This window comes from Monomorium pharaonis, chromosome 11 (genome assembly GCF_013373865.1).
Source record: "Monomorium pharaonis isolate MP-MQ-018 chromosome 11, ASM1337386v2, whole genome shotgun sequence".
NCBI lineage: Eukaryota > Metazoa > Arthropoda > Insecta > Hymenoptera > Formicidae > Monomorium > Monomorium pharaonis.
The window spans coordinates 15,278,040-15,305,817 of record NC_050477.1 but is presented as its reverse complement, the minus strand read 5'-3'; the positions used below and the strand labels follow the sequence as shown (position 1 = coordinate 15,305,817).

The 27,778-nt window shown below is 34.8% G+C and overlaps 4 protein-coding genes across 9 annotated transcripts; all 4 read left to right on the top strand.

The window, feature by feature from the left end:
* The first annotated feature begins 49 nt into the window (after nucleotides 1-49).
* LOC105839344 (serine-enriched protein) lies at nucleotides 50-5,701 on the top strand. Of its 6 annotated transcripts, none has more exons than XM_028191740.2 (10): nucleotides 51-305; nucleotides 639-746; nucleotides 2,259-2,464; nucleotides 2,547-2,682; nucleotides 3,272-3,310; nucleotides 4,245-4,362; nucleotides 4,618-4,775; nucleotides 4,882-5,013; nucleotides 5,084-5,266; nucleotides 5,369-5,701. In XM_028191740.2, the coding sequence occupies exons 3-10, from the start codon at nucleotides 2,268-2,270 to the stop codon at nucleotides 5,549-5,551; spliced, it is 1,146 nt and encodes a 381-aa protein (XP_028047541.1). In that variant the 5' UTR covers nucleotides 51-305; nucleotides 639-746; nucleotides 2,259-2,267; the 3' UTR covers nucleotides 5,552-5,701. The 6 variants fall into 6 exon arrangements, with proteins under 6 accessions (XP_028047542.1, XP_028047541.1, XP_012541057.1 ...); XM_012685602.3 differs by having other exon boundaries at nucleotides 53-305; nucleotides 5,385-5,534; XM_012685600.3 differs by having other exon boundaries at nucleotides 57-305; nucleotides 5,381-5,701.
* Nucleotides 5,552-9,194, top strand: LOC105839343 (putative mediator of RNA polymerase II transcription subunit 26; the record flags this gene model as incomplete). The annotated part of the gene is made up of 1 exon (XM_012685599.3): nucleotides 5,552-9,194. A coding segment is annotated over one exon (999 nt), but the record flags the coding sequence as incomplete, so codon positions are not given.
* On the top strand, nucleotides 7,507-17,835 carry LOC105839346 (alpha-amylase 2). The gene is made up of 7 exons (XM_036293853.1): nucleotides 7,507-9,137; nucleotides 9,609-9,688; nucleotides 12,007-12,299; nucleotides 13,279-13,709; nucleotides 16,638-17,022; nucleotides 17,121-17,603; nucleotides 17,681-17,835. Exons 1-7 carry the CDS (start codon nucleotides 9,055-9,057, stop codon nucleotides 17,690-17,692), a joined length of 1,767 nt encoding a protein of 588 aa, XP_036149746.1. The 5' UTR covers nucleotides 7,507-9,054; the 3' UTR covers nucleotides 17,693-17,835.
* A 3,110-nt stretch (nucleotides 17,836-20,945) lies between these two features.
* Nucleotides 20,946-26,678, top strand: LOC105839347 (alpha-amylase). Its single transcript, XM_012685605.3, has 5 exons — nucleotides 20,946-21,399; nucleotides 22,624-23,054; nucleotides 23,276-23,642; nucleotides 23,753-24,241; nucleotides 24,545-26,678. Exons 1-5 carry the CDS (start codon nucleotides 21,226-21,228, stop codon nucleotides 24,557-24,559), a joined length of 1,476 nt encoding a protein of 491 aa, XP_012541059.1. The 5' UTR covers nucleotides 20,946-21,225; the 3' UTR covers nucleotides 24,560-26,678.
* The last annotated feature ends 1,100 nt before the right edge of the window (nucleotides 26,679-27,778 follow it).

Genomic DNA, 27,778 nt, shown 5'->3' with positions numbered 1-27,778 from the left:
TGTCTGTCTGGCTCTTTGCTCGTCCGGAGGCTTCGCCCTGTTCTTCCCCCGACGGTATATCTATTCACGAGAGCAACCTCCGGCGAGTTCGGAGACCCTCGAGTCTTCACGAAGACCAAGCAGCCAACCCCGAGAGGTCGACACGCGTCGTTCACTGCGGCAGGATCGCACCACGTCTCTTCCGCAGTGAGGAAGGGCGGCGTTCGCTTTCCAGAGAGCTCCATTGGAAACGCACGCTGGAAACCTACCGCGATCAATCCCGCGACGTTGATTGCACCCTCGAGCTCGAAACCACGGATCTCTAGGTATTTACCGCACGATCGAAGTGTCTGATAAATTTTGCTTTGCAATCTGTATTAATGTCCATTTTACATGTTACCTGAATGTTGAGTATAAACCATCGTGTTTATATCCTAATTTTAAATTCTCGAGAACCGTATTCGCGGTTGTGTCAAATTATGTTATTGTGGATAATGTGTTCAATTAACATATTACACATATTAACAAAAAGAGAAGTTTATTTTTTGTGACAATTTAGTTCTTATTGACTCATATATCTTTGTAAATGCGTGTTTCGCGATTCTTTAATATACTTCAGTAGTTAATGTTTTTCTTCTTCTCTTCCGGATTCGATTTAGCTAACGATCGCTCGATTTCTCCGACAATATTCAACAAGAGAGTTAAAAGTGTTTTTTCGGGGCCAAAGCAGCCCGGCAAGCGAAGAAGCTCCGGGATCAAAGCAACAGGTAAACACATCGTATCATATTGAGACACTCTTTCCATTTACTTTTCCCTAACAATTGTCGTTATTCTCTTTTTTACACGATCTATTACATAATCTTATTATTATAATATATATAATTATTAAAAATTTGCTTGTCAATAATAAAGCAAAATATTTTAGCAATTATTAAAAGCGAGATGAACGGATCAAGATCATCTTATTGCTCGAATATTTTTGGCAATTATAAGATTAAATTATAATTATAAAGATTTAATTAATTATATCTAATCACATATATTTAATAAAATTTACAAAATGCAATAAAATTAATTAGTTATCAATTTATTTAAAAAAAATTATTAAAAAGAACTTTCTATAGGAAGAATAAACTATGATATATTTTTAAGTAATATAATAATTTACTCAAACCTATATTTTTTTAACAAATTAATGATTAAAACGTAAATTAATTTTATAACAAATTCTATGTACCATAACAAAAATAAGATTAAAAAGGAATTATACTTACAATCTGAATAATTCCTTCTACACATGTGTATTAAGTGTGTATCTCATAAACATCCACTATTTGTCACGTCATATTTGATTTTTAAAAGTAATGATAATAGACAGCAGGATTACAAATCATTATTGACAGGATTAATAAATGTAATTGAAGTATATTCGCACCTTTCTAAACTTGGTAAAAAACTTTTCATTTAGTAAGTAGGTTAATTACATCGCAGATAGGGATCACGTTGTAAGGAAAAGTACGTCCTTTAGTGAAGAGACGCTTTGTCGACAAAAGAGCTGACAGATTTTGCTCTCCGATAAAACCATCTATACCCTATAATATAAGCAAAATTTCTAGGAGACGCGTTTATTTCGAGTTTTTGATAGTGTGCACGTATGTGACATGAAAGTGTCCAGACTGTGGGTTATTTCATAATGGATAAGGAGGGGGAGGGACAAAGATTATCTTTTAAATAATAGCCTACGGATGAAGGCGCCGTTTGTTTTTTTTATATAATCCCCTCGTATGCTGCGTAATAAAAGGCCATGGTATTTTTATCGAAGCCTGCGCACTACTTGTATACGTAATTATTATTGAGCAGTTTTTTTCTCGTCAGTATGACGAATAAACACAATTAAATATAAATAGTATTGTTTACGCAAACGCTTAACGCGACGAGAACAGTCCTTACATTCATCGTAGGCGGAATTATATAATTAACCCTTTCACCGGCGATGGGAAGTACACTTCCCACCTTTTTGTCTTTCATTTTTGCAGTGTTTCTTTCATGATTTAGCACAAATAATTATGGATTTGCATTATTGTGATGTAATAATAGTTACTTTATATGTATATCTAAAAGATTTATTACACATAATTTTGTCTGTCTGTAATTATTAATAAAGTTGAAAACAGCGATTTTTTTAATGTGCCGGTGAAAGGATTAAATGGCAATAAAATAAAGCAAGAAAATATAATTCAGTCTTGACGATTCATTCTTATTTCACGTGAAATAAGCAGCAGGAAGACATGGGTCCAATGCCGGAGGCTTCAGGATCTGGGATGACCGACGAGGATGATTATTCGACTTTCGAGAATAAAACCGGCCTGGCCGAGGACATGAAGTTTTTGGCGAGCATGCCGGAACTCTGCGACGTGACATTCCTCGTCGGTGACACCAGGGAGCCAGTTTGCGCCGTGAAAGCTGTGCTTGCGGCGAGAAGCAGGTTTGTATGGAAAACACCTTCGAGTTAATACGCGTGTAATAAACGAGCGTAACGTAAAATTTTCATCTTATTCAACTTACAGAGTCTTCCATAAAATGTTATATCAAACTCCGAGCCCGCAACGCAAAAAGGAACCGCCGGCGCGAGAAAATAAAATTCGGCTCTTTCTCAAGCGCAGCTCCGAGCCACTGTTAAATCTGCAGAACGCTGCGCAACAGGTATTTGACACAAAAAGTTAATATACAACTTACCGCCAATAAATTTGCCGTTTACATTGACTATAATAAAAAGAAATAAGTACGGCGCGATATATAATATATTTACAATATATTAAGCTGCAATGAGGAAGATATTCAGAGATCTTCCTTTTTTTTTTATTTTAGTATTTTTCAACAGCTCCTTTTCTCCAATTTTCCTTCAAATCAATATACGTTGTATATATTAATTGCAATGTAAAACAGAAAGAGACAATAATCGTTATGTAAATAGCACATACATGAAATAGAACAATTTCTCAGACTAAGAGGCGAACACGTTCGATATGCACGAAGCCCAACGATCGTTTATATCAATTTTATCTTTGTTGAGTTTATATATTTAACGTCGTATTGGATTCTGTTAATCTGCTTAATTATTTTATAAAGTAAAAAGGTCACGTCTCGGTTAATCGGAATATAATCTTGTTAAAGCGATTTTTTTCGTTTCCTTTGGGATACATTGCATATTTATCGTGACCGTCGCTGAAACGAATCTTCCGCCTTTTATCAGGATAGAAATAGTAAGTGTACATTTGTATGTGTCGTGTAGCGGTCAGGGTTCACGCAGCAACTGGCTCCCATCCAAGAGGTACTTTGAACGTAATTTTTACGTACAATTTTACATACAGATCAAAATCGTTTCCATCCCATATTTTGCCCCTTTCTCCGTATGTTTCTAATCGATTATTCCTCTTCTTCTCTTCACTGACACTTTCTGTTCACTGCACTGCGATTTCGCCTCATGAAACCATTTAGAGGAGTTGTCGTAGGAGACCACTTGAACTTTGTGTATTAAGTCGATGTTTTTTTTCGCTGCCTTGACTTTTTTTACTTGGACAAACGCTCTTTCATCTTGGCCATTTCTTTGCGCGTTGAAGAGAGATAGGTTCTCGAGATCACGTGCTCAAACGTTAATTCATACGATTATGGATTGGACTGTGCGCTAATTCCATATTTGGAACATCTGCATGATCGATTGGATTGTACTCTCGTAGTCGCCAAATCCGTTATAGTTGTAGATTGGCACGATTACGGTATTCACTGTTTCAGTTGTCATATTAATTCACGTAATGGTAATTCACAAATCAACCAAGCGAACAAGTTATGATGATTGATAATAACGTAAAAATCTCTCAAGACAAATTTTGTAATAGAATATTTAACAAAAACAAGAAATGTAAGAGTTAATTAAAAAAATGTTAACAGACGTAACATTTAAATATGTTCGCTGGGTTACTAAGCAATATAATTAATATTTAATGTCCTAATACGTATATCTTAATATGCTAGATGCACAATAGTTAAAATTTTGCACTCAATTAAAAACATAATACCCATACATACGTATATCTCTTATGTCCAACGTATCATCTCTTATCTCATAATTAGAATTTGATTCATATTATGCGCTAGTCTTTACGGATTCCCATGCAAATCGCTTAGCACGGGTATTCGATTTAAGCTTGGATCTGAATATTCCCATTTCATCGTTTAGATCTTTGCATTTCACTTTTGTATCCTAGCCGCAATCACATCAACATCACACGCTGATTATCGAGGAATTCGAGCCCGATGTCTTCCGGCAGCTGATCGAGTACATTCATACGGGATGTGTGACATTGCAGCCTAGGACCTTGCTTGGTAATCAATTCATTATATAGTATATATCTCTAACAAGCCAATTAGAATGCCTATTATTTGCCGCGTGAATTAATCATTACCGACAAGTATTTCCTATCATTATATCTTATCTGACATTCGCAATCTAAATATGGATAAAGTAGAAGTTCGTAGTTCTATGTATTGAAAAAGACGTGTCAAATATTTTATCTTTTATTCTAATGAATGATCGAAGAAATTTGATTTTTGATGGTTGATAATAATTTATGTCCGCAGGGGTAATGAACGCCGCCGATTATTATGGATTGGATGAGCTTAGACGAGCCTGCGCTGGCTTTGTTCAGTGTTGTATAACCGTTGATACAGTCTGCGCTTTGCTAGCATCAGCGGAGCGTTATATTCAATATAAATGCACGAAATCCTTGGTTCAAAAGGTAAATTTGTATGTACAACAGAGTAGAGATTCGACACATATTATGTGTCATATACTTTAGTTTAGAACTAATTGAGCCAAAATTGAACACAAAACTCTTTGTAAAGGTACTGGAGTTTGTCGATGAACATGGCAATGAAGTATTGAATTTAGGATCCTTCACACTATTGCCACAACATGTGGTACGCTTGATTCTTGCCAGAGAAGAACTACGCGCAGATGAATTTACGAAATTTCAAGTTAGTCTAACATAATTACGCTAACAGTCTATCCGGCATTTTCTTATTAACTTGCCTTATTAACTTTTAGGCGGCACTAATGTGGAGTAAAAAATATTGTGACAACAATCAAAATACACCGTTGAAAGACGTAATTGGTAATTTCATCGAGTACATCCAATTTCACAAAATCCCGGCGACCGTACTGATGCAAGAAGTGAATCCATTGGGATTAGTGCCACCAGAGATCATCATGAACGCGTTAGCTTATCAGGTTGCTTTTCCATATACTTTGTTGAAAACTGCAAAAGAATGCGATTTAAATGTTTAGTGTTTTAAAACGTCTCACACGATTTGATCAATTTCTTTATGAAAGAATTTGTTGCAGGCAGACCCAACAAGTGTCGACCCCAGAAAATTCTCTCCCCACAGAGTGAGGAGACAGGGTCGCAGCATGTCGGTCCAGTCGTCGCTGGATCCGTATGGCAGCATCACGACCTTGAGCTCGAGTGGCTCCGACGCCGGATCGGATCAGAAACAAAATTCTGGTAGCAACTAACCTCAGGCCACGGTCGCATTATTTGCGGCCGTTTCGGACGAGCCTCGACGAACCGAGGATATTTGTGGCCCCGACGAAGGAGCGGCGCCGGCAGACGATGTTATCGCGCGAGAGAAGGAGCAGAAAGAGCGACAGCGTTCGCAGCAGCAACAGCAGCAGCAGCAGGAACAGCAACAAGAACAGGAATCTCAAGTTCAGGTTCATGCGGAACAGGAAGCGCAACCTCAACCGCAACGTCAACCGCAGGAACAACAAAAGCGGGAAGAAATACAACAGAAGGAACCGGGGCACCTACAACAGCAAGTTCGTCAGAAGATAGAGAAGGATAGGGAGACACGAAAGCTTCAGCAAGAGCAACAGCTATTAAAGCGTAAACAGGAACTGGAGGAGCAGCTCCGACGCAAATTTGAACGAGATGCGATAGCGTTGCAGCGTAAACTAGAACACGAGGACAAACCGTTGCAGCAGAAGCTAGAACACGATGTACAAAGAAAACTGGAGAAAGAAAAGGAAGAACAGCAGCAAATTATACAGCAGAAGAAACAAACGGAGCAGCTAAAGAAGGAAGAAACGAAACATCCGTCAAAAGATGAACAGCAAAAAGTGGACGATAAGCAGCCGCAACTGCAGAAGACCGACGAACAGCCGGAACAGAAAGGCAAACAACTGCAGGAAACACTGGATACAAGTGAGCACGCGAAGCTGCGCGAGCAAGGTGAGAAAGAGCAACTCGTGGAGGTATCGCGTCAAGTGTCGCCAATGCAACAGCCAGAAATGGAGGTAACGGCGCAGCTGAAAGATCAAAAGGCACGGGGGGAGGAGAAGCCGCAGGCGCAGCAGCCTATGGAACCGCAGCAGCAGCAGCAGCCGCAGCCGCAACAGGAGCAATCGGGAATCCGACCGCTTGAAGAAGTCGGTGGACTTTACATTAGGATAGTGCTGAGGCACGAGGCACGTCCCGCGAATTTGGTCTGGCTGTACAAAACGCACATATTCTAAATTCCGATTAATTCGCCTCGTCGCTTCCGTCTTGGATGTCTCGAGCGACCTTGCGGCTATACGGCTCTACGACTCTATCCATCCATGTTGAAAGGTACCGTGAAGAATGCGGGACTCCGGGGTTACTTAATGTCTTAAGAGAGTATCGGCGTATTTTCTTTAACGTTTCTGTAATGTCAACGCGCTAAAGGTAACGCGCGCGCGTCATACCATCAACTGGTGCATGTAATCAGCGTCTTCTTTACGGCGGCGGTGCAAGCGAAGCTTTAACGGTGAGTCCAGCGCCGCGGTCTCGGTAATCTCGATATGCGCGCGTCGCCACTTCTAGGTGTGTAATAAATCAAAGGATTCCGTTAGGCTCGATTGTCCGTGATCTTGGAACAGGACAGTCGTACTCGTGTTATTGTTGCAAAAGGAAATATGTATTTGTTAAACGTGCAATGTGCAAGCGTAAATATGTGCATGTAAACAAAAAATGCATCCATTGCTTCGTTTATCATGCTTTTTCTATCGTTCGACAAGCACACAGTACCGTTCGGTCAAATCATAGACATAGTAAGTATAGACCGAGCATTCCGCTGTATAAGCGTTGATGCATACGAAAAGAAAGAGAAAAGATATAAGAGGACCTTCTTTCTCTTTTTAATGCCGGAAAAGTGGGGAGCACTTCTCCTCATCTCCTCGCGTCGATTCATCATTTCCCCTGTCAGGCTCTCCCTACTACGATGATGTCGGAGAGAGAAAGAAACTCTTCTTACATCTTTTCTCCTTCTTTTCGTATGCATCACGCTTATACAACAAATGCTCGGTCTATACTTACTACGTCTATGGGTCAAATGGATGCATCATTGCGAGCAGATAATTAATATGGATTAATTAAATAAGTGTGTCTAAAGATGCAATCTCTTATATATTTATAGTATTGTTTGCATTTTTTAAGATTGTTAGTTTCTATAATTTATATTGTGCAACTGCTTATTTTCTTTTTTGCAGTTCCTAATTTATCATAAATTTCTTTATGTTACTTTTCTTTAACTATCTCTATTGAACTATTTATCTGTTATTAATCAACGAAACCGCATTATGTCGAGCTTTTCACTACGAGACGTATGTGGTTATAGTAACGATCTCAGAGAGATACTATATACGCTTGTTAAAAATAGATCTGATATTATATTATAGCCGAGAAAGATGCAGAGCATATATTCTATCGTTTCTGGACAACGTGGTGGCGATTTGACAGTAACAGATGACCGTTGGAGAGTTTTGCCATAGGCGCTTCCCTCGACATTATTATACCCGACCCAAGACATATTCATTTTTCCAGTCAGTTGCACCATTAATTCTCAGAAAACCAGAGATCGCAGCGAGGCTACGGTTCGGATAATAAAAGAAGTCTGAATACTCGCTAGATAAATCTCACTGAAAAACGAATGCTATTGCTGTAGTTTTTAGCTATAGGTGTAATCAATGCATGCAGCTACAAGTTACACGTTACACCTCAGTCTGTTATTATAAGTAAAGAACACGTACTAGAGTTTAGAGAGTTATGTACGCGCGCATCCTTAGTAACGTTAGATATCAGTCAGAAGCAATTTAATTTTTAAACAAAGCTTAAAGCACATAGATCAAAACATCAAGAAACGTTAACAATTGAACGTGAAATTACAATCCAGCTGTCGCCTCTGATAGTGTTTTTATTACTGTCGCATGTGCAGCTTGTTTTTGCGTAGATGTGTCAAAGATACGTTTATAAATGTGAATTTTATTGTCTATGTACCGTTGTCTGTTTGTGTGCAGCGACATTTCTATTGTTTTACACATAAGACAGTGTAAGGAAAAAAAAAAGATATAATATCGTTGAGCAGCCTAAATGGCGCAAACTCCTCGTTATAATGTTAATCGATAATGCAATCGAGCTGAATATACGGATAAAGTACGACATAAAATATTGCACTGAGGTTATTTCTTCTCGTTTAAAAACGACTCTTCGATTAAAACTAATTAACATGTTCACTGTCACCGACGCGCAGGCGCGTCTATAATTTGCGCTTGTATCTCCGTTTTTAAACGCTTATAGTTTAAGCGCCAAAGTTTTATACACTGCTTGCCGCCTCACACTTTAAAAAAAAAATTACGACAAAATGTTCCTGGCAGAAATAAACGAACAATTAGTGATAGTAAACGTGTTAATTCGATAATTAACAATTTGCTATTTTGCGCTTATTCCGACTATTACATATTTTAAGAAATTTTGTATTATGCCAGCATTTAGTCTTCCATCTATTCTTATTTCAATGAAAGGCACGTAAGAATAATTTTTTTGTCTTATTATAGATAACATGTAACATCGTTGTAACGTTAAGTTTTCTGTACTACTTAAGTAATACTGATTTTATACATATCCCTCTTCCTGAATAGGACTCTATACATATATATATATAAGAAGCACTTCCATTCGAAGATAAAGCTATAACAGAAAGGAAGAAAGACAGGCGGTCTTAATGGAATTGTACAAAGTTGAAGCCGTTAATTCGCTGGCGATCGGTATAACTAAAACTCTATCTAAAAGTTCGATCTATTTACTGTGATATGCCGTAGCCGAATCAGTCCAACTATAAATAAAGAAGAACGTGATGTCAAAGTGGAGTTTATTTTATCTACCATTTAACTCTGAAGCATGTCTGCGAGAAATCATAATAGTTACGACCATATGGTAGGAAAAGGTAGTAATAGATTCAAGGCAAGACAAAAATTCGACGTTCTTGTCTTGTCTTGATTTTTTAATATCAAGAATCACTATGTCTTGATCTTGATAGTCAACTTCTTGTCTTGATTCACAAAACGAAAGATGCAAATCAAATCTTTTAAATAAGCATTTGAAATTTTGCTGGTCGCATATCATGAGAGCGGTAAATGTGATTGGTTTTAAAAACAAATGAAGCAGTGATGTTAGAAACCAAGCTCGGCAACAAATGCGATCACGTTTGCGACGTCTATCTCGAATGACCCGCGACTTTTTATCTATTCCTGTTACATCGGTTTCATTATTTTCAAGAGCGGCACTTTTTATTCGTAATCATAAAAACAAGATGAATGATGATTCTGCCAGAAGTCTGCTTAATGTCTTCAATCCTGGTTTACATACAATTTAAATGAAAAAATTTATTCTAATACATGAAGGTGTATAAGATCTTTTAATAAAGAATTTTCATGTGTCATTGAAAATTTTAATCAAATTTTATAAAATTTTATGTATTTTAATTATACACATATACTACACGCATACATGCACACACACATAAAATGTATAGTTATAATTTCTTGTCAAGAATAAAAAATCTTGATTGATTTTTCTTGATCTTGAAGTAGTAAATCTTGTCTTGTTTTGATTTTATCAAGCACAAGAAATTGGTGTTCTTGTCTCGTCTTGAAAAATCAAGATCTTGAAATTCTTGTTTTGTCGTCCATCACTAGGAAAAGGTAGTCTAATTCTTCAAGATACAAAAGGCAGGCAATCAACGCGCACGCATTTTATTTTGACGTAGACCTTTCTTTTTCTTTTCTATTTTTTCGCATAAATATGACTCGCGCTCACACATTCAACACCTGGATTACGTTATCCCACTCGCTCTATCCCCGTACGGAAAATGCCGAGCGGTCAACGTGGTGATAAATCGCAGACAAATCATCCCAAATAAATAGCGAAAGGTGTTACGCGCCAAAGAGATCGATGAATATTATCATGACATTTCGCACCCGTGCCTCTGCCGACCTTGTTCTCCCCGCGATCGACTTCGACTCGTTACGAGCGTCAGATGGCAGGCGCATCACAAATAATTATTATCCTTCCAGCGTCCCGGCTACGTTTATGACGTAAGATATCGCGATTTAGTCCGTCCCGATCTATCAATCGTGCCATCTGCCATTGAGGCTTGTCCCGGCGTTGTTAACGGCCTTTTAAAAAGGCTTGATTATACCGAAATACCAATCGCAAGCGCGACAATGAATGTTCATGTTCGAATTCTATTTATGAAAACACATAAAATTATTCAACATAATCGGCTTTTTAATCTGCTTTTCGGTTGATATTTGATAAAAATTATCCATTTTATCAAAAATGCACAAGAAAACAATAAAAAACAAAAATGTTTTATTATTCTATATGTTAACGCAATTTCTGAAAAATTAAAAAATCTTTTTAAGAACTCGACCGTACAAATAGCTATACACATTTTTAAATAAATAAAACAGATTTATTAAAATTCAAAAAAATAAATTCCCAAGGAATATACCACATTCTAATGTGATATACCGGATTAACTGCAACAATTGTGACGCATCTTATCTCTAGAGCAGATAAGTAGATTATCACAAATCAGAATTAAAGAACGCAATAATCACATCAATAGAAATTTCGATGAACATTTAGTGATAACTGAACATAGAATTAGCTTGTCTCATGAATTTGATTGGAATAATATAGAAATACTAAATAAAAAAAATGTTTAATAAAAAATTAATATCAGAAATAATATATATCCACAAATTGAAACAAGCGCTCAATTTGCAATAAGCCTCTTCGATCTCCTTTATTTTATTCTTTTTACAAAGGTTGTTTCCATCTCTTAAATAAATCAGACTTGTCATACGCTCCGTCCGTTTATTATAAAAAAAAACTCATAAATGTTCACGTCAGACTGGATATCTTCGCACTTGTCTTTATTTATTTTAATTCATTTGTGCAATTAAGCGTGTAATTTATGTATTTTAGTTTACTTGATATAATTATGATATCCAATTCCGGTTAATTTTAATAATTGGACTCACTATTTAAACTTCATGAAAATTGATTAATCCGTACTCAGCTTAATTCCATTTAAAATTCTACTAAAGATGGTCCAACGTAGGATCAAACTATATTGTTATCTTATTTATACATTATAAAAAGTTGAGACAGCCATTAAGAATCACCCTGTATATTTACCATTATGGCTAATAATATTTCGGGTTTTTACCGATGTCCCCGAAATAGTATTACGTCTGATAAGTGGAATGTCAGTTTACTTCTGATAAGCGGTCCTTCCCGTGGGCCCTATGTTATGTCATCCCGCCGTGACAACGACCTATTATTCTTACTTATATCTACGAAAGAAAATCTATTTAGCAGTCGCGAGTCGTTTGTTTTGCAAACGTTGTATTTTTCCGCGCTACTTCGTATTTTTCCATACAGTATGCACGTATAATTGTACGTGACTTTTACATATGACGTGACAATTCATTTGCAGTATAACGATTGTTAGGTTTTCATATCTAACTATAACAACTGCCACTTGCGATGGAATCACCTTGCTCATCAGCAATTAATGTCAATGTTTCGGAAAAAATGACAAATGTACTAATGCGGACGACAATTATCAGTTTGCTCTACTAATACTAGTGACATTTATCATAAGCATCGTACCATTTGTTAGATGACTCATTAATCATCACATATCAACAACGTACTTTTTCTATAAATTGTCCAGATATGTCGAGAAAACGATTTCAGTTAGTTTTCGAGTTTAGTGTCACAATGTTGTTCTTCAGCCTCAGTTTTACATCCTTTCTAGCGCTTGCAATTGCTCATAAAGATCCGTATTATGTCGGTGATAGAACTACCATGGTCCATTTGTTCGAATGGAAATTCAATGACATTGCTAAAGAATGCGAAGATTTTCTCGGTCCGATGGGATACGGTGGTGTACAAGTATGTATAACAAATTAATTATACATTTTCAATTTCAAATTGCAAATGTTTTGTTTTTGTCTTAATAATATTTGCTTACATCTACACTAATTAAATCAGCCTAACTAATATATTAACTTGTCACGAATTTTTATCTAATCTAAAACTAGTGATACTCCAAACCTTCTCTCCCCGTACGATGTATTGAACCACTTAAACTTACTTCTCATAGTGTTTAATCAATCTTTCATATTTTTACTTTTACACTGATAAAAACAAAGTGCTTTAAATATAAACTTTAATCACAAAGAAAATCAACCGTATGTTGCATTGGAGAACGTGTAAAAAATTCTAGATAGGAAATAATAGTTGTTACATTTTGAAGAAGCAAAAGCATATCTTTTGTTAAGGAATTTTGTAATTATAATTTGTAATTTTATTTATTCAAATATTTTTAAAACATTTACTAATAATATTAAAATAATTTGTATGTGTCTCATGCATTCTATTTCAATTTTTTTGTGAAATTTTTATTTAAAAATGCTTGAATAATAATTATATAATTTCATGTTATAATGTTTCTCTTTGTTTTGCAATTACTTGTAAAATAACTACAAAATTAATTTTTGAAATTTATTCAACAATAATTGTACTGAAATGATTCTCCGTTATATTCTTATTACGCAAGTATTTATTTTTAACATTTTTTTTTTAAATATTGCAATACAATTTTTTGAATGTTTTTCTATCTAGAACCAGAAAAACTATTATATATATTAATTTTAGTGTTATAATGTAATATTTAATGTAATATTAAAAAATTTTATTTTTTGATACTCTAATATTAATAATTTTTGCCAATTTTGCTTTGATAAATTATTATTATAAAAATATCGCGGTACATTTTCAAAATAAATATGAAAGCATAGTAGATTACATTAGCACTAAATGTCACGTATAAAAAATAATAGTATGAAATAGAATCTTACTCTATTCGTAGGTTTCTCCCATAAACGAGAATCTCGTGATGAATAATAGACCATGGTTCGAAAGATATCAGCCGCTCTCCTACAAGATTATTACTCGATCCGGAAATGAAACCGAATTTAAGAACATGGTGGAAAGATGTAACAAGGTTGGTGTGCGGATCTACGTTGACGCGGTCATCAATCACATGACAGCCGATGCACAACCCGCGTACGGCACCGGTGGCACGTTAGCAAAACCAAGTAGCCGTAGTTATCCAGGAGTCCCGTTCAGCTCCAAGGATTTCCATCCAACATGTGCCATTCGGAATTATAATAATGCTACCGAGGTCCGTAATTGCGAGCTAGAAGGTCTTCACGATCTCGATCAGAGCAAAGAGCACGTCCGAAACAAAATAGTTGAATTCTTTAACAGGGTCATCGATCTTGGAGTCGCTGGCTTCCGGTAATTATTCTCAATTAATCTGCTTTCATCTCGCTATGATATTGTTTTATCAACAGTTTCTTAAAAATAGATTGAATTCGTTTGCAGAATAAAAATTCATAAACTCCCAGAGCAAAGGTCATAAGTGATATTACGATGAAATCGTGGGTGACGTGCGATTATTCGCTTTATCATAGAGTGATATTTCAAGACGATACATTCATAACTTATAACCTTTGCTATGAGGAGACCATTAAAAGAGAATATATAAATAGTGAAATTTTCAAAGAGTTATAAGATATCAGGATTATTTGAGATATGTAATGACAACAAATTTTCCTGTATCGTACGTAATTTGTACACAGAGAGAGAAATTTCTTTAGATTTAATAAAATTTATAAAAAACAAAGAAATATATGTTTCTAAATAGTTCAATAAAACCGATTATTAACGAAACAAGTACGATTATTTAATTATTTATTAATACTGTTTAATCCAATAAAACAATACTTATTTTAACCGACGAAGATAATGTTTTATATAACATTACACTGTTTGAATAAAACAAATAAAAAAAAAGTAAAGCCAAACGAAAGGGGAAAAAAAATTTAAAGAAATCGTTCTCTCTCTTAGTGTACTTATACATACTTGTGAACTTAACCGAGCAGAAAATACAAAAAATTAAGTCATTCGCAACGGCGATCGCGTTTCCTCGATAATCTCAATTTGCGTGCACCGTCGATGCACAGTCGATGCGAATTCCGCAGCAAAATATGCGAATGCGATATGAAATCCGAAATGCAAACTCGCAAGATGCGAGTCCGCAGCCCCACCTTTGGTTCTCTTTCTCTTCCTCTTTCTCTTCCTTGCGTCAAGGATGCGCCGAAGACTGATGATGTTTAACATTAAACCGGACGAGAGCGGTGCCGCGCCGGTACCGAGGCCGACTCGTCTGGTAGCATTAATAAATGAGGGACATCAGCTTTTAATTACGCGCCTCGCTCGTAATTGTAACCCGCAGCGAAATCGTACCATCTCCCGTACCGAACCGGTGGCTTTACAAGGCGGAAGACCGATACACGCGTCGGGAATGATAACGGGGCGCGCTGCCGTCTTGGGGGGGGGGGGGGAACTGCGCTACGCAGCCGTGCTCGCGGATCGCGAATGTTTTGCATACATTTCGAGTGGAGAGGAATGTGGCGTTGATGGTGCGTATTAAGAAATCGTGACAGCCGCAAAAGTACGTTAAAGTCACGGTGCGCGCACGGAAAGGTAAGTTTGATGACACAACATAATATACTGCACACCGCCGCGGAGTTCTGTTAATTATTGTGCGGACGTTAAGAACACTCGTGACAAGAATAATTTTTGCTGAGGTATTATTTATAATGTGTTGCAATAATTAAAATTGATTCTCTATCCGTTATGGTGGACAGTTTCACCGAAACAACGTTCTCTTTAATCAGATTACTTTTCTTTTCTAGCAACGTTGCGTTTCTAAAATTAGTAAATTTACAGGCCTTTTCCTCCGGCAAAACAAACATCGGCATCGAGCAATTTACGATAATCAAGTTACACATTATTTATAGTAATAATTTGGCCGCGACAACAAGATTCTTTCTCTTGTAAGCGGCACGTTTCGCTTGCGTGAATTTACGAACGCGTCAAAATTAATGATGACGCGATTAAATTATCGTGTGTGCACATACGATAATTTTACATTTATAATGTTATTTGAAACAGTACACTGTAACAAGAAGGCCATAATCTTGTTTCTTAATGAGAATCATAATGTCAATATTATCTCTCTTCCACATATTCGTATTCCTCTATTCGTTTTCGTCTCTTTTATAAAGTTGATTGTATTAAAAAAAAAATAATTGTTAAAGTAACTCTGCGCTTTTAACACGATAAGATAGTTAGTAAATTTTTATCAGCAAAAAATCAAATATAAATACACAGAGATAATTCGAGTATCCTAAATAAACTCGATCAATTAATGCGGAGTCGCGGCAGCTTATAAGTAAAATATAATCCACTACTCTATCGCGCATGTTATCCACGTGTAAATTACGGAATGAATAAACTGGAATGAGTAACGCTATCTGGTCGCATCATCTTCCGCGCGTTGCAATGAACTCTGACCTTCGGCGCGTCAGCCACCGTGTGCAAATACAGAGGTGATTATCGCGAATGTGCTATTAAATTCAATGGAGTTCGCGGTATCCGCGGTTAAACGGTAAAAACTTAATTGACCGTATAGCGTTAATTAATTAACGAGCCGACTCCCTCGTCGACGCTCATAATTCGGCGCGGAAATAACTGTTTGGGATGTTGAACCCTTGACCGGTGCCGCGTTAGCTACTGATTTCGTCTGCGAAAAGTAAAAAGTATTCGAAGTTAGCGGTCATTTATAATAAGACACGGCAATAAGAAACGGCGAAAGGTATGGAAAAGCTCGCGTTACTCGATGCAATTTTATATGGTGCGTGACATATTATTCATAAAACTCGTGAATTAATTACTTTTTGAACGGTAGCAAGGAAAAAGATAATATTATGATTTCTTATTTACAACTTTGTTAATAATTAATATTTTAAATTAAAAACTCAACATTTTTTTCTATTAGATAATATTTTGTTCAATTAACCAGTTTAATTAACTAAAAAATTACTGTACCATCTGATAAAAGACCTTTTCTAGTTTGCATTATTTTTTCAAAGTTTTATTTATAGCTTTTCTTTAAAAAAATATTATCAAAAAACGAAGTGATATATTAGGATATACAAATTTATTATCGGTTTAGTTTCTTTTGCATTATTAAGTTAAATTAATATAATTTTTAATTAATTATTATATTATCACGTTTTTGCGCTTTCTATTAAAAAGAAGGTTCTGAATAGTAGAAGTTTGATAAAAACATAACTAAATATTTTACCATCTTTGCAGCATTGACGCCGCCAAACACATGTGGCCAGAAGATCTTAAAGCAATTTACAAAAGAATAAAGACCTTATCTTCTGAGAATGGATATCCAGAGAATGCGCCATGTTATATCTATCAAGAAGCCATCGATCTTGGTGGCGAGGCCGTTAGCAAATATGAGTACAATAAGTTCGCGAATGTCATTGAGTTTCAAGCTGGCATTATCTTGGGTAGTATGTTCCGTGGTCAGGACAAATTGGCAAGACTGCAAACCTTCGGTGATGTGAAAGCTTGGAGATTGATACCCTCCGATGATGCGTTAACCATGGTTGACAATCATGATAATCAAAGAGGCCATGGTGCCGGTGGAACCACTATTTTGACGTACAAGGACCCAAAACCGTACAAGGTGGATTTCATACTTTTACTAACACGGAGAAGCGATATTTGTAAATATAAATGAGATTTAGCTAATTTACCATGACGTCCTGTTTATCACTCATACAGATGGCGGTAGCCTTTACGCTCGCTCATCCTTACGGCCATACTCGAGTCATGAGCTCCTTCGCGTTTACTGACCCCAGTCAAGGACCACCGGCAAATTCGGACGGTAGCATCATTTCACCCGAGATTGACAACGGTGTGTGCGTCAATGGTTGGGTCTGCGAGCACAGATGGCCGCAAATTTATCACATGGTCCAATTTCGCAATCTGGTGAACGGCGAGAAAATAGAGAATTGGTGGAGCGATGGAAAGAATCAGATCGCCTTCTCCCGTGGCGCTAAAGGTTTCGTTGCCTTCAACGTCGAGGGCGACCTGCGCGAAAAGTTGCAAACCGGATTGCCCGCAGGGACATATTGCGATGTCATAACTGGAGATGTCGTCGACGGTAAGTGCAGCGGAAAGTCTGTGGAAGTTGGCGACGATGGTACCGCTACGATCGAGATTCTATCGAGCGAATCGGAAGGTGTGCTCGCTCTTCATATCGGGGTTAGTATAATAAAAAGCGATAAAAAAGAAGATAACAAAGATATGATAGCGTTATTTAAATTGTCATATGATTACAGGCAAAACTGTGAGGCTCGTGTGGATAAATTTACACTTGTGTATAGATAGATGCAACATTTTAAAAATTATGTGTTACTAGCAGATATTTAAAAGTAGATAATCTATGTAAATTCATGCAAACCTTATGACACAATAAAAAAGTATATAAAATGTATTTAACCCTTTCGTACCTCCGGCTTTCCCAGAAGAGATACGTTTTATGGAGACGATTCTATGGGTTTTTGGGAGCACTGATTCCAAGTCAACTGTCAAATATGAAATTAAAAATAGCGAATTTAAGATGGCAGCCATAAAGTGTTGAAATATTAATATATTTAAAATATGAGTGCGGATTAATATTCTTTTTTGATTACTAATTACAAACCGAAAGCAAAACAAAAAATATATATTTCAGTTTTTCTTTAATGGAGAAAAGAAGATTTCAGAAAAGTTCAAATCTTCTGATGAAAAACTGAATTTGCCGAATACAGACGACTGCTCGCTATGACATTTCAAGATCGATTCCTCTTGTCTTCTTTCTATTACTTGTTTTCGATTTTAGTCTCGAGTTTTCTGATCGACCAAATATTTTTATCAATGGGTTGTTATATACAATATTATTTATTCGTTATTATTTGACAGCGAACTATTCTCGAATCACCGGTAATTCCGAGAAATTTCTCAATTACATATACTCTACTGAAATTCATTTAATTTCACGGAGATCGACAGACAAACATTTAAAGGATTTAAACGATCCATTTTTGTTTGTGTTTGCTTTTTCTTTATCTCTCTTACGGCGTATTTTCTTTCATGTCGCGCGAACCGTAACGATGCGATAGCTACAATACACTCACAGAAAAGATTTCTGGATCTAATGCTATTACTCTTCAATCTATCATAAAATAGGATCGATATAGCGATCAATAATATTTATTATCAAAAAAGGAATATTTTATTCTTACATGGAAAGTTCTTAAATCTAGAGTAAGATGACTTTTGATGCTATCTTATTAATTTTCTTAAAATGATTTAGTAAATTTGTGATAATCTTTTATGATATTCTAGATTTAAAAATAGACCGATCTAAAGATAGAAATTTCTAATTTGATCTTAATCTTGTTTTATTTTTATACTACATGAGGTTGTAATAAGAATAAATATATCAAGAATATTTGTCGTCTTGAAATCAATATATACGACTATTCAACCTGAAATAAATTTAGAACAATAAAAATATTCTAAAAGTCTGAAAGATAAATTGCAGGTTGCGCACACTATGATTACATATATAAACAATATTACAATACTTATAATAATATTACAATACTTATACGCATAATAAAGTTTTAAACTTTTTGCATTTTTTTCACAATAAAATAAGACGTTAAATGTATAACTAGCATCAATTCAATAAATTTTTGACATAATAAATGATTATTTATTATTATCTAAAAATTAGATTTGTCGTAAAGTTTACATAACTATATTTTATTGGAAACATATCATTTCAAAGTGTGCGACGGTTTGTGGATGCACTTTGAATCTTTCTTTTGAAAATAAGCAAGGGTAAAAGAAACTATAGAACTGTTTGGCTAAAAGTTATAATTTTTGTAAGTAAAACATATATTCTACGGTACAAAAGGTTTAAATAATAATTAAAAGATATATGAACTCTAAAGTAATATCGTTACATTCGTAATTTATTCAGATTTGTTTGATCAGTATAAAGCTCAGCTGTCCCCGATACAAAGCAGTTTGTGATTTAAACGTGTAATTTAATAACTTTGCTTATCAATTTATTTTTTGATTCTGTGTTTTTAACGTATTCCAGAATTTTAAAGTGCTCTGAAAATTGGCGTTTTCCTAAAAAGTCGTGTTGTTATTTTATTTCTTAATTGCGAAACGTTTTGTGAACGTAACATATATTTTTTTATTACATGTGCGTCGAAAGTAATCTTTTTCGTGGTTTTCTACCGGCTGTAAAGTCGCCGATTGTATATACACGGATAGTTTTTTTGCACAAGTAAATTATTCCCATCCCCCATCAAGCTTGCAAAAATAATCATATAGGAATCATTTCCGCACGACTATTCCCACAAATCCTACACGGTTGATTATTTCTTCGCCCTTTTCTTTTTATTCTGACACTCGCAAATATCACAAGCACGTTATCTCGCGACACGCATATGGTAATTCTTGCAAACGTTACCGATATTTCATCGCTATCTTGTCTACTTCCCACACTCAAAGAAAATAGCTGCCTTCTCGCACTTGTATCACAAATATCTATTATTTTATAAACACGAATACAAAATATTTTTACAAAATAATTTCAAAATTAAAAAATTTTTAATAGGTACATGTTAATTAAAAAAATATAATATTTGAGAGAAAAGAAGATTACCCTTCCATTAAGTTTTCATTGTTACTAAATTAATATATTTAAATTATATCTAGTTCAGTATCTAAATTAATATAGAGTTCAGAAAAATATTTTAAAATATCTAACAATTGTTTTAAAATATTTAATAATTTCTACGAACACCTACACTAACAAAATTACAATTTTAGACTTACGAATATTTTACTTGTAATGTTTACAATGTTCTTGGTTGTGTACTGAATGTTGTACATTCTTTCATTGTTTCATTGATAAAACAATTGACTTTAACATAATATTTCTTAAATTAATCGCTCTCGCCTCAATGTTGATCTAATAAAATTTTAAATCCATGACTTGTTTTGTTAATAAGTACTGAATATGCAGTTTTAAGGAATGTAAAACAAAAAAATATTGGTAACTATATATGTCCCAGAGCTGTATTAGTTAATATTCTTAAAATCTTAAAATCTTAAAAAACGTTTACTAATATTTTACCGATGCAATTATATTTCATTAGAATATAATAATGGCGCAAACATGTTTATCGAAATAATAAAAATATATAGACTGAGCTATGGAAACTTTTAAACAGTCATATGATTGTTCCATTTACATTTCTCTCTTTATTTTAAATTAAACAGTATCAATACTATTTATTAATATTATTGTATAGAATGTGATAATGTTCTGTAACATTATTTTAAATATTATTATAAATTTAATAAAAAATTTAATAATTTACACTTAAAAATACCTAGTTTTTTGCAGTTATTTCTACACAACTTGTTCTGATAAAATTTCTTTGTGCTAAGTAATCTTCTCATTTTTTTTATTTTACACTTTTCAAATTTCCTCGAAATAGCAGATACCGCACATGTATAGAGATGTTGTTACAGCTGACAACCTTGGCCGTTCTCATACTTCGTCAATACAAATTTTTAATTAGGAGAATGTGACTAATTAATTACAATACTTGCAAGGCACATTTATCAATCAGTATTTGTGCGATAAACGTGTTTTATCGCCGTTGTTGGTCGATGCAATATAATAAAGAGTCGGAATAACGTTACGTTACGTGTAGACGTAACCAGAAAAACAATATTGATACTGATCAGACAGGCATCCGGTGCGGTTATATATTTCCGCGAGACTGATACTTCGCATCAGTCATCAACGAGCATGATGCGAGTGCTAGTGTGTGCGTTAGCAATATTATCAGCAGTAGTTGCTCAGAAAGAGCCGCACTATGTGCCCGGTCATGATGGGATGGTGCATCTTTTTGAATGGAAATGGCCGGACATCGCGGATGAGTGTGAGAGATTTCTCGGACCCATGGGATTCGGTGGCGTGCAGGTGAGTGATAAGAAGATAAGGGATGAAAAAATGTGCAAATTAAATTGTAAGGCCGAATCGAATCGAGTCTAATTTTTTATAGCATGTTCAAAATCAAATTAAATCGAATTTAAAATTTAACGCCGAATCAAATATAATTTTACTCGAATGCAAATTAAATTCAAGTCAAATTTTTCTGGATTTACATGTTAATTTACACAACAAAATAAAGTATTTTTGTAACGAGATTGTAGATCCTTTTTACGAAAAATTAATCGTAAGAATTAAAAAAAATAATTACATAAAATAAAGTGCTAAACAAAATATAGAGATATTGGAGATAAAATATAGAGACATTGTATAAATACAGATATTAGATAATAAATGTGTAAGAGATTTTTATACTAATTAATAAGTACTGAAAATACATATCACACAAATTAAAATGTTACGCATGCAATAAAATTATTTTTTAATAAATTGTTCATAAATATTTAGCGGACAAACATCCTGGCGCAATTTACATGCTCCTTTAACTTGTGTTATTTTTAAATTTATATAAATCTTTAATAATAATTTTATTTTTATTTTTAAAATATCACTGTCAAATTAAGTGATAGTATTTTAATGCATTTTATAAAATATAATAGAACAATTTTAAATTGTATGTTCTAAATTCTATAAAATCATGGAATATTAAAATGAGAAAGAATAGAAGGATAAGCAAAATCCGAATAGTCGATTCTAATTTTTCTACTTTTATTCTATTTTAAACATTATCATTATATTCATTCTCTAATTAACTTGTTTATTAACCACTCCAATTTACAACTTAATTGTGTAAAAATTGTTAATTGATAAATTTTTTTTTATATTTTCGGCAAATATTTTCGAAAAACAATAAAATGATTATTTATTTGCCAGTGATTACAAAAGAAAAAACAGCTCTTCTATAATTTACTTTGTTTATATTGTCTTTTAGATGATATCTAGGTACATATTATAACTCAAAATGTGTACTACATAATTTTTACGTATCTAAGCACTTGATAAGCACCGAAACCAACGGTCAAAACGTTGTGCGCTATTTGTTGAATATATTTGAGACCAGTCAGGTCAAACGGTAATAGTTACATTGTATTTTCGAAAAATATAACATTCGCGCGTAAGTAGAGCAGGACAATTCATTGGTCTACAATTATCATCGAGCGGATGACTAGAACGAATTTCCAAAAATTGTCGCAGGTTTCTCCGATCCAAGAAAACGTAATCGTAGGCAACAGACCATGGTGGGAACGTTATCAGCCTATATCTTATGAGTGGCACACGAGGTCAGGCACGCCGGACGAATTCAAAAAGATGGTTCGCAGGTGTAACGACGCCGGCGTGAGGATTTATGTCGACGTGGTGTTCAATCACATGACCGGTAACCACGATGTCGCGAAGGGTACCGGTGGTTCAACAGCGGATACCCGTGGCTTCAATTATCCTGCGGTACCATACTCCCATTTTGATTTCCACACTCCTTGCGCCATCACCAATTATCAAGACGCGGGGAATGTGCGGAATTGCGAGTTGGTCGGTCTGCACGATCTTGATCAGTCAAAGGAATACGTCAGAGAGAAGATCGTCAACTTCTTGAACGAAGCCGTCGATGCTGGAGTCGCTGGTTTTCGGTTAGTAGAGTCTTTGAGTTCTTTACACTATTACAATACTTCTCGCAATGTTCCGCGAAAGACCTTCCGATGAATAAAATTAGACATTTCCTTCAACGAAAATTGATGCCTTAACTTTGCTTATAAGTAAAATTGAGTAATTTTTAAGTCAATGAAAGGGAAACATTAATCGAGCAAGAATGTAATTCAGAATAAAAATTATATCAATTTTTGAACTTTAGAGTAGATGCAGCTAAGCACATGTGGCCGAATGATCTAAAAGAGATTTATTCTCGGTTGAAAAATCTCAATACTGAACATAACTTCCCTTCAAATGCGCGGCCCTTTATAACTCAAGAGGTGATTGATTACGGTGGCGAAGCAGTCAGTAAAACTGAATACAACTCTTTCGGCACGGTAACGGAATTCAAGTACGGTATGGAGGTCAGCAACTCCTTCAAGGGAAACAATCTTCTGAAATGGTTTGTCAATTGGGGAGAACCTTGGGGTTTATTACCATCTCGAGATGCTCTGGTCTTTATTGACAATCACGACACTCAGCGTGGCAATCCCAATATACTCACCTACAAGTCATCGAAGCAGTACAAGGCAAGGATTTTTGAAGGAACTAGAGAAATAAGAAACTGAGTAGTATAGAAACTAAATTATCATCTTTATTCGAGTGCGGGATCAATAGTGTTACAAGTATGACGTTGCAGATGGCCGTTGCATTTATGCTGGCGCATCCTTTCGGGATCGCGCGTGTTATGAGTTCCTTCGACTTTCAAACCTTCGACGCCAACCCGCCGCAGGACTCCGCTGGCAATCTCCTATCCCCAACCATCAATCCCGACAATACCTGCGGCAACGGCTGGGTCTGCGAGCATCGGTGGCGTCAGATTTACAACATGGTGCGCTTCCGAAACGCCGTGAACAACACCGACATTAACAACTGGTGGGACAACGGCTACAATCAAATTGCCTTCTGTCGCGGAAATGCGGGATTCATTGCAATCAACGGTGAAAATTTTGACTTCAAACAGACTCTCTTTACCTGTATGGAGCCTGGCACTTACTGCGACGTTATCTCCGGGAACTTAGAAAATAACGAGTGTACTGGTAAGGTGGTTACAGTTGGTCAAGATAGGAAGGCGTACATAGAAATCTTGACGAACGAGGAAGACGGGACGCTTGCCATTCATCAAGGGGTAAAGTTTTATTTATTATTTATTTGGTTTCTTCAAACATGTTTTATAGTATAGAAACTAAATTTTACTATAATTTATATCCACATTGTTTTTTTTATAACTCTATAAATTTGTTTAAAAAAATTCATTCAAACAATATTCTCTCCTTACAAAACCAATATTTATAGTAATGGAGTTTTATTAAGCAACAAATTATTAAAGAATATCAATTACCATCACGTTTGAAATGATTCAATCGAATATAATAATACGTCTTGATTACTTATTATAACATAATTTTTAATACAATTAATTTTTTTGCAGGCAAAGGTGAGATAATAGAGATCTGATCGTGTTAAAAATTGCTTATTATTACATAAGCATATGAGTACAATATAAAATGCGCTACATATTTATACAATAATATTTGTATAAATTTAAAACAATTTAATTGCATTTGGATTAATTATCCGATCAACTATTTAAAATGTAAATTACTTATGTTTTACTTGTTATAAATAAAATATAAGCGTTTGCATATCAATACAATAGAATGTCATTATCAACTCTCTGATTTATTTATCCAGTTTATGTCATCAAGTTCCAGAGAGTACAATGTTCTCATTTACTTTTATCATTTTATCAAAGACGATAATAGAGTTTTGTAACAAAGACTATTATCCGATGACTCATATTTGATCATAATTACTCAATACAATGTTTAGGAGAATATAATCACATTCGGTAAAATTGAATAGAACACACTTGTTATTTTTCAACAATGTTTATTTTAACAGAAACAATGTACTGTTTTTCCTCTTTTCACCATTAATTTCTACTATACATGATATGACAGTTAATCATAAGATAATACACGACAGACTCGCGATGGAAAAACAAAAAGTAATCGAAGAGATCGGGTGAGATGGGATGAACAAACTATCATAAAATCGATCGGTTTTCAAACAGGTGAGATATACCGAAGGATGGATAGAAAATCTTGAAATATCACAAAAAATTGCTTTATCGTCGGTTTTATCTATCTCTCTTTAACTTCTAATCCATATGTACGGTTAAGTTATCCTTCGCTGAGAGAATCTGTCAGCACGTTTATCGCCCTAACTCATTCCTTCCATCCGTTCTTTTCCTCTCGTCGAACGAACATGTTACACGAAATAATTAATACGTAACGCTCGTGGTTACGCATCAACAGCGTGAAATCTCGCGACTAAGACACTAAATAAAATACTACAGGGCATTTGTAGAAGCACGACATAAATAAATGCTTAAGCGTTATGTACAGTGATCTTGTTTAAGTAAAAGCCGCTAGCTCGGTTAGTGTTAGCGCGCCCGAGTTCGTCGTACGACAAAAAATTCGTTTGTCCGAGATAAGAAAGAACAAGTTGCCGAATGAGACGCATTGCTAAGTACATCAAACGAAGAAAGAAATGTTTTCTTATCGTTACGTTATCATATGTACATATGTATGTCGAAATTCAGCGTAATCGCTAATTATGAATAATAGGCACGTAAATAAACCTCAACCTGTAATTACCCTTCTGCGTAAGGTGGAGGTAGAAGTGTAATATTGCATGCGATTACGGTGTCTAATTATCATTGGTAATTTTGTGCTGCAAGTAGTAACGGACTTATGTAATCAGCCGCAGGAAATACGAAGGAATTTCCTTCTTTCACCGCCACTTTTGATCGTTTCTCACTGATTAAATAGAACACACTCCGACACATTTCGACATGCCGCAATTTCTAACATTCTCGCATATATATATATTTTTTTTTTCGGAACGCGAACTCGGAAACGCGGGCGTATGTATGAAATGAGCTGTTTAGACGTATGTGTCATATGTATATGTATATACAGTTATAAGTTTAAATGATCTATAGTAAATTCAGGCTAATGTTTGTAAACGCGTGCTTTTGTGTGTGTGTGTGTGTGTGTGTGTGTGTGTGTGTGTATGTGTGCGTAAATCTAAAAAATACTGCTCGTCTTACGAACCGATTTATTTGCCACGCACACTTTCTCTCGCGAATATGGTACGTGTAAGCGCGGCTTGACATCGACGCCCTACCACCATTTACATCTTAATCGTTACGTGAATACAATAAGGCAATACGCGGGTTTACTATATCTCTAAATAAATAAACGTTTGACGTGTTGCATGAACTTGGAGATTAAAGGGGACAAAATAAAAGAGGCGCTGTAATGTACAATTCCTAAAGAGCTATACGAATCCGTCGCGCGTGAAACTGTCGTCCATGTATCGCGCGTGTCAATGCTATGTGTATATGTATATGATTCCTTTCGCGTGTGTGTGCGTGTGTGCGTATGTTTGTCCATGTATGTGTGTATGTATGTGCTCGCACGTGGATTTTATTCTTGCACATAGAGCATTAGCAAAAATATAATTTAGTATATTTATCGTAATAATTCTCATCCATATAAAAAACTTCGTTAAAATATATAAAAGAAACAACGATTTGAGCAAATACGTATCTCCTACGGTAGTTAAAAGTTATCGCGTCGAAACGTATATTTATTGTTATTGCACGTAATTCTTCTCGCTGATTATGTATCTATATATATATATATATATATATATATATATATATATATATATATCGTATTTTCTTTTAATATATCTATAGTTACATCCGCTTCACACACTCGCACGTAATTGCAATTGCTCCAACATATATACACATAAACGCGTACCTTTCTCTCACGCACTCTCTTCTCTTTATTTTTCTTTTCTTTTCTCAACACTGAGTTCTTCGTCTCATCCATTTCTCGTGTGACATACAAAGATACGAGTTTGGCCGTTCGAGAAAGTTATCGATCAACGATCAAGATGATCTCAAGTAGTCAAAACTAATTCGCAATGTCACATCGCGCAAGGGCAATTAATTTGAATGATCACTCGACAACTTGGAAGACTATACAAAGATAGGCACTCGTTTGATTTATTCTATTAATTTTTCACCTCTCAAAAGAAAAATTCCAGAAAAAAATTAAACATCTTAATTGCATTTTAACGAGCCACATAATCTTAAAAATATCTTGATTTAATAAATTAATCTTATTTTTTAATTTTCTAATAACTTTTTCTTAAAAAAGTTTTAAATGTATAGAAAAAATGTAATAACTATTTAGAAATCCGTTTACTTGTAGGATTTGTAAAGTCGCAAAAAATTTTAATCTGATAAAAAATTTAAACAAATGTTTAAAAGTGTATCCCTGATATATTTGTCATTGCACGGTGAAAAATAATCGTATGTTACGCAATACGAACAAAATCTTTATTCGCCATACATTCGTCCTAATTTTCTATTTCTTACAATGCAAAATATGCTATTTAAGTACTGATTTCTTGATAGAGATCACAACAAGTTTTAAAATTACCTATTTTTATACAAATCCTCACACATAAATCTATGCTCTTATTTTCATTTGTGTATATGAATAATTGTATAAATTTTTTATAATTTTTATAATAATAAATTGTATAAATTTTTAATAATTTATTATTAAATAGTGAAAGA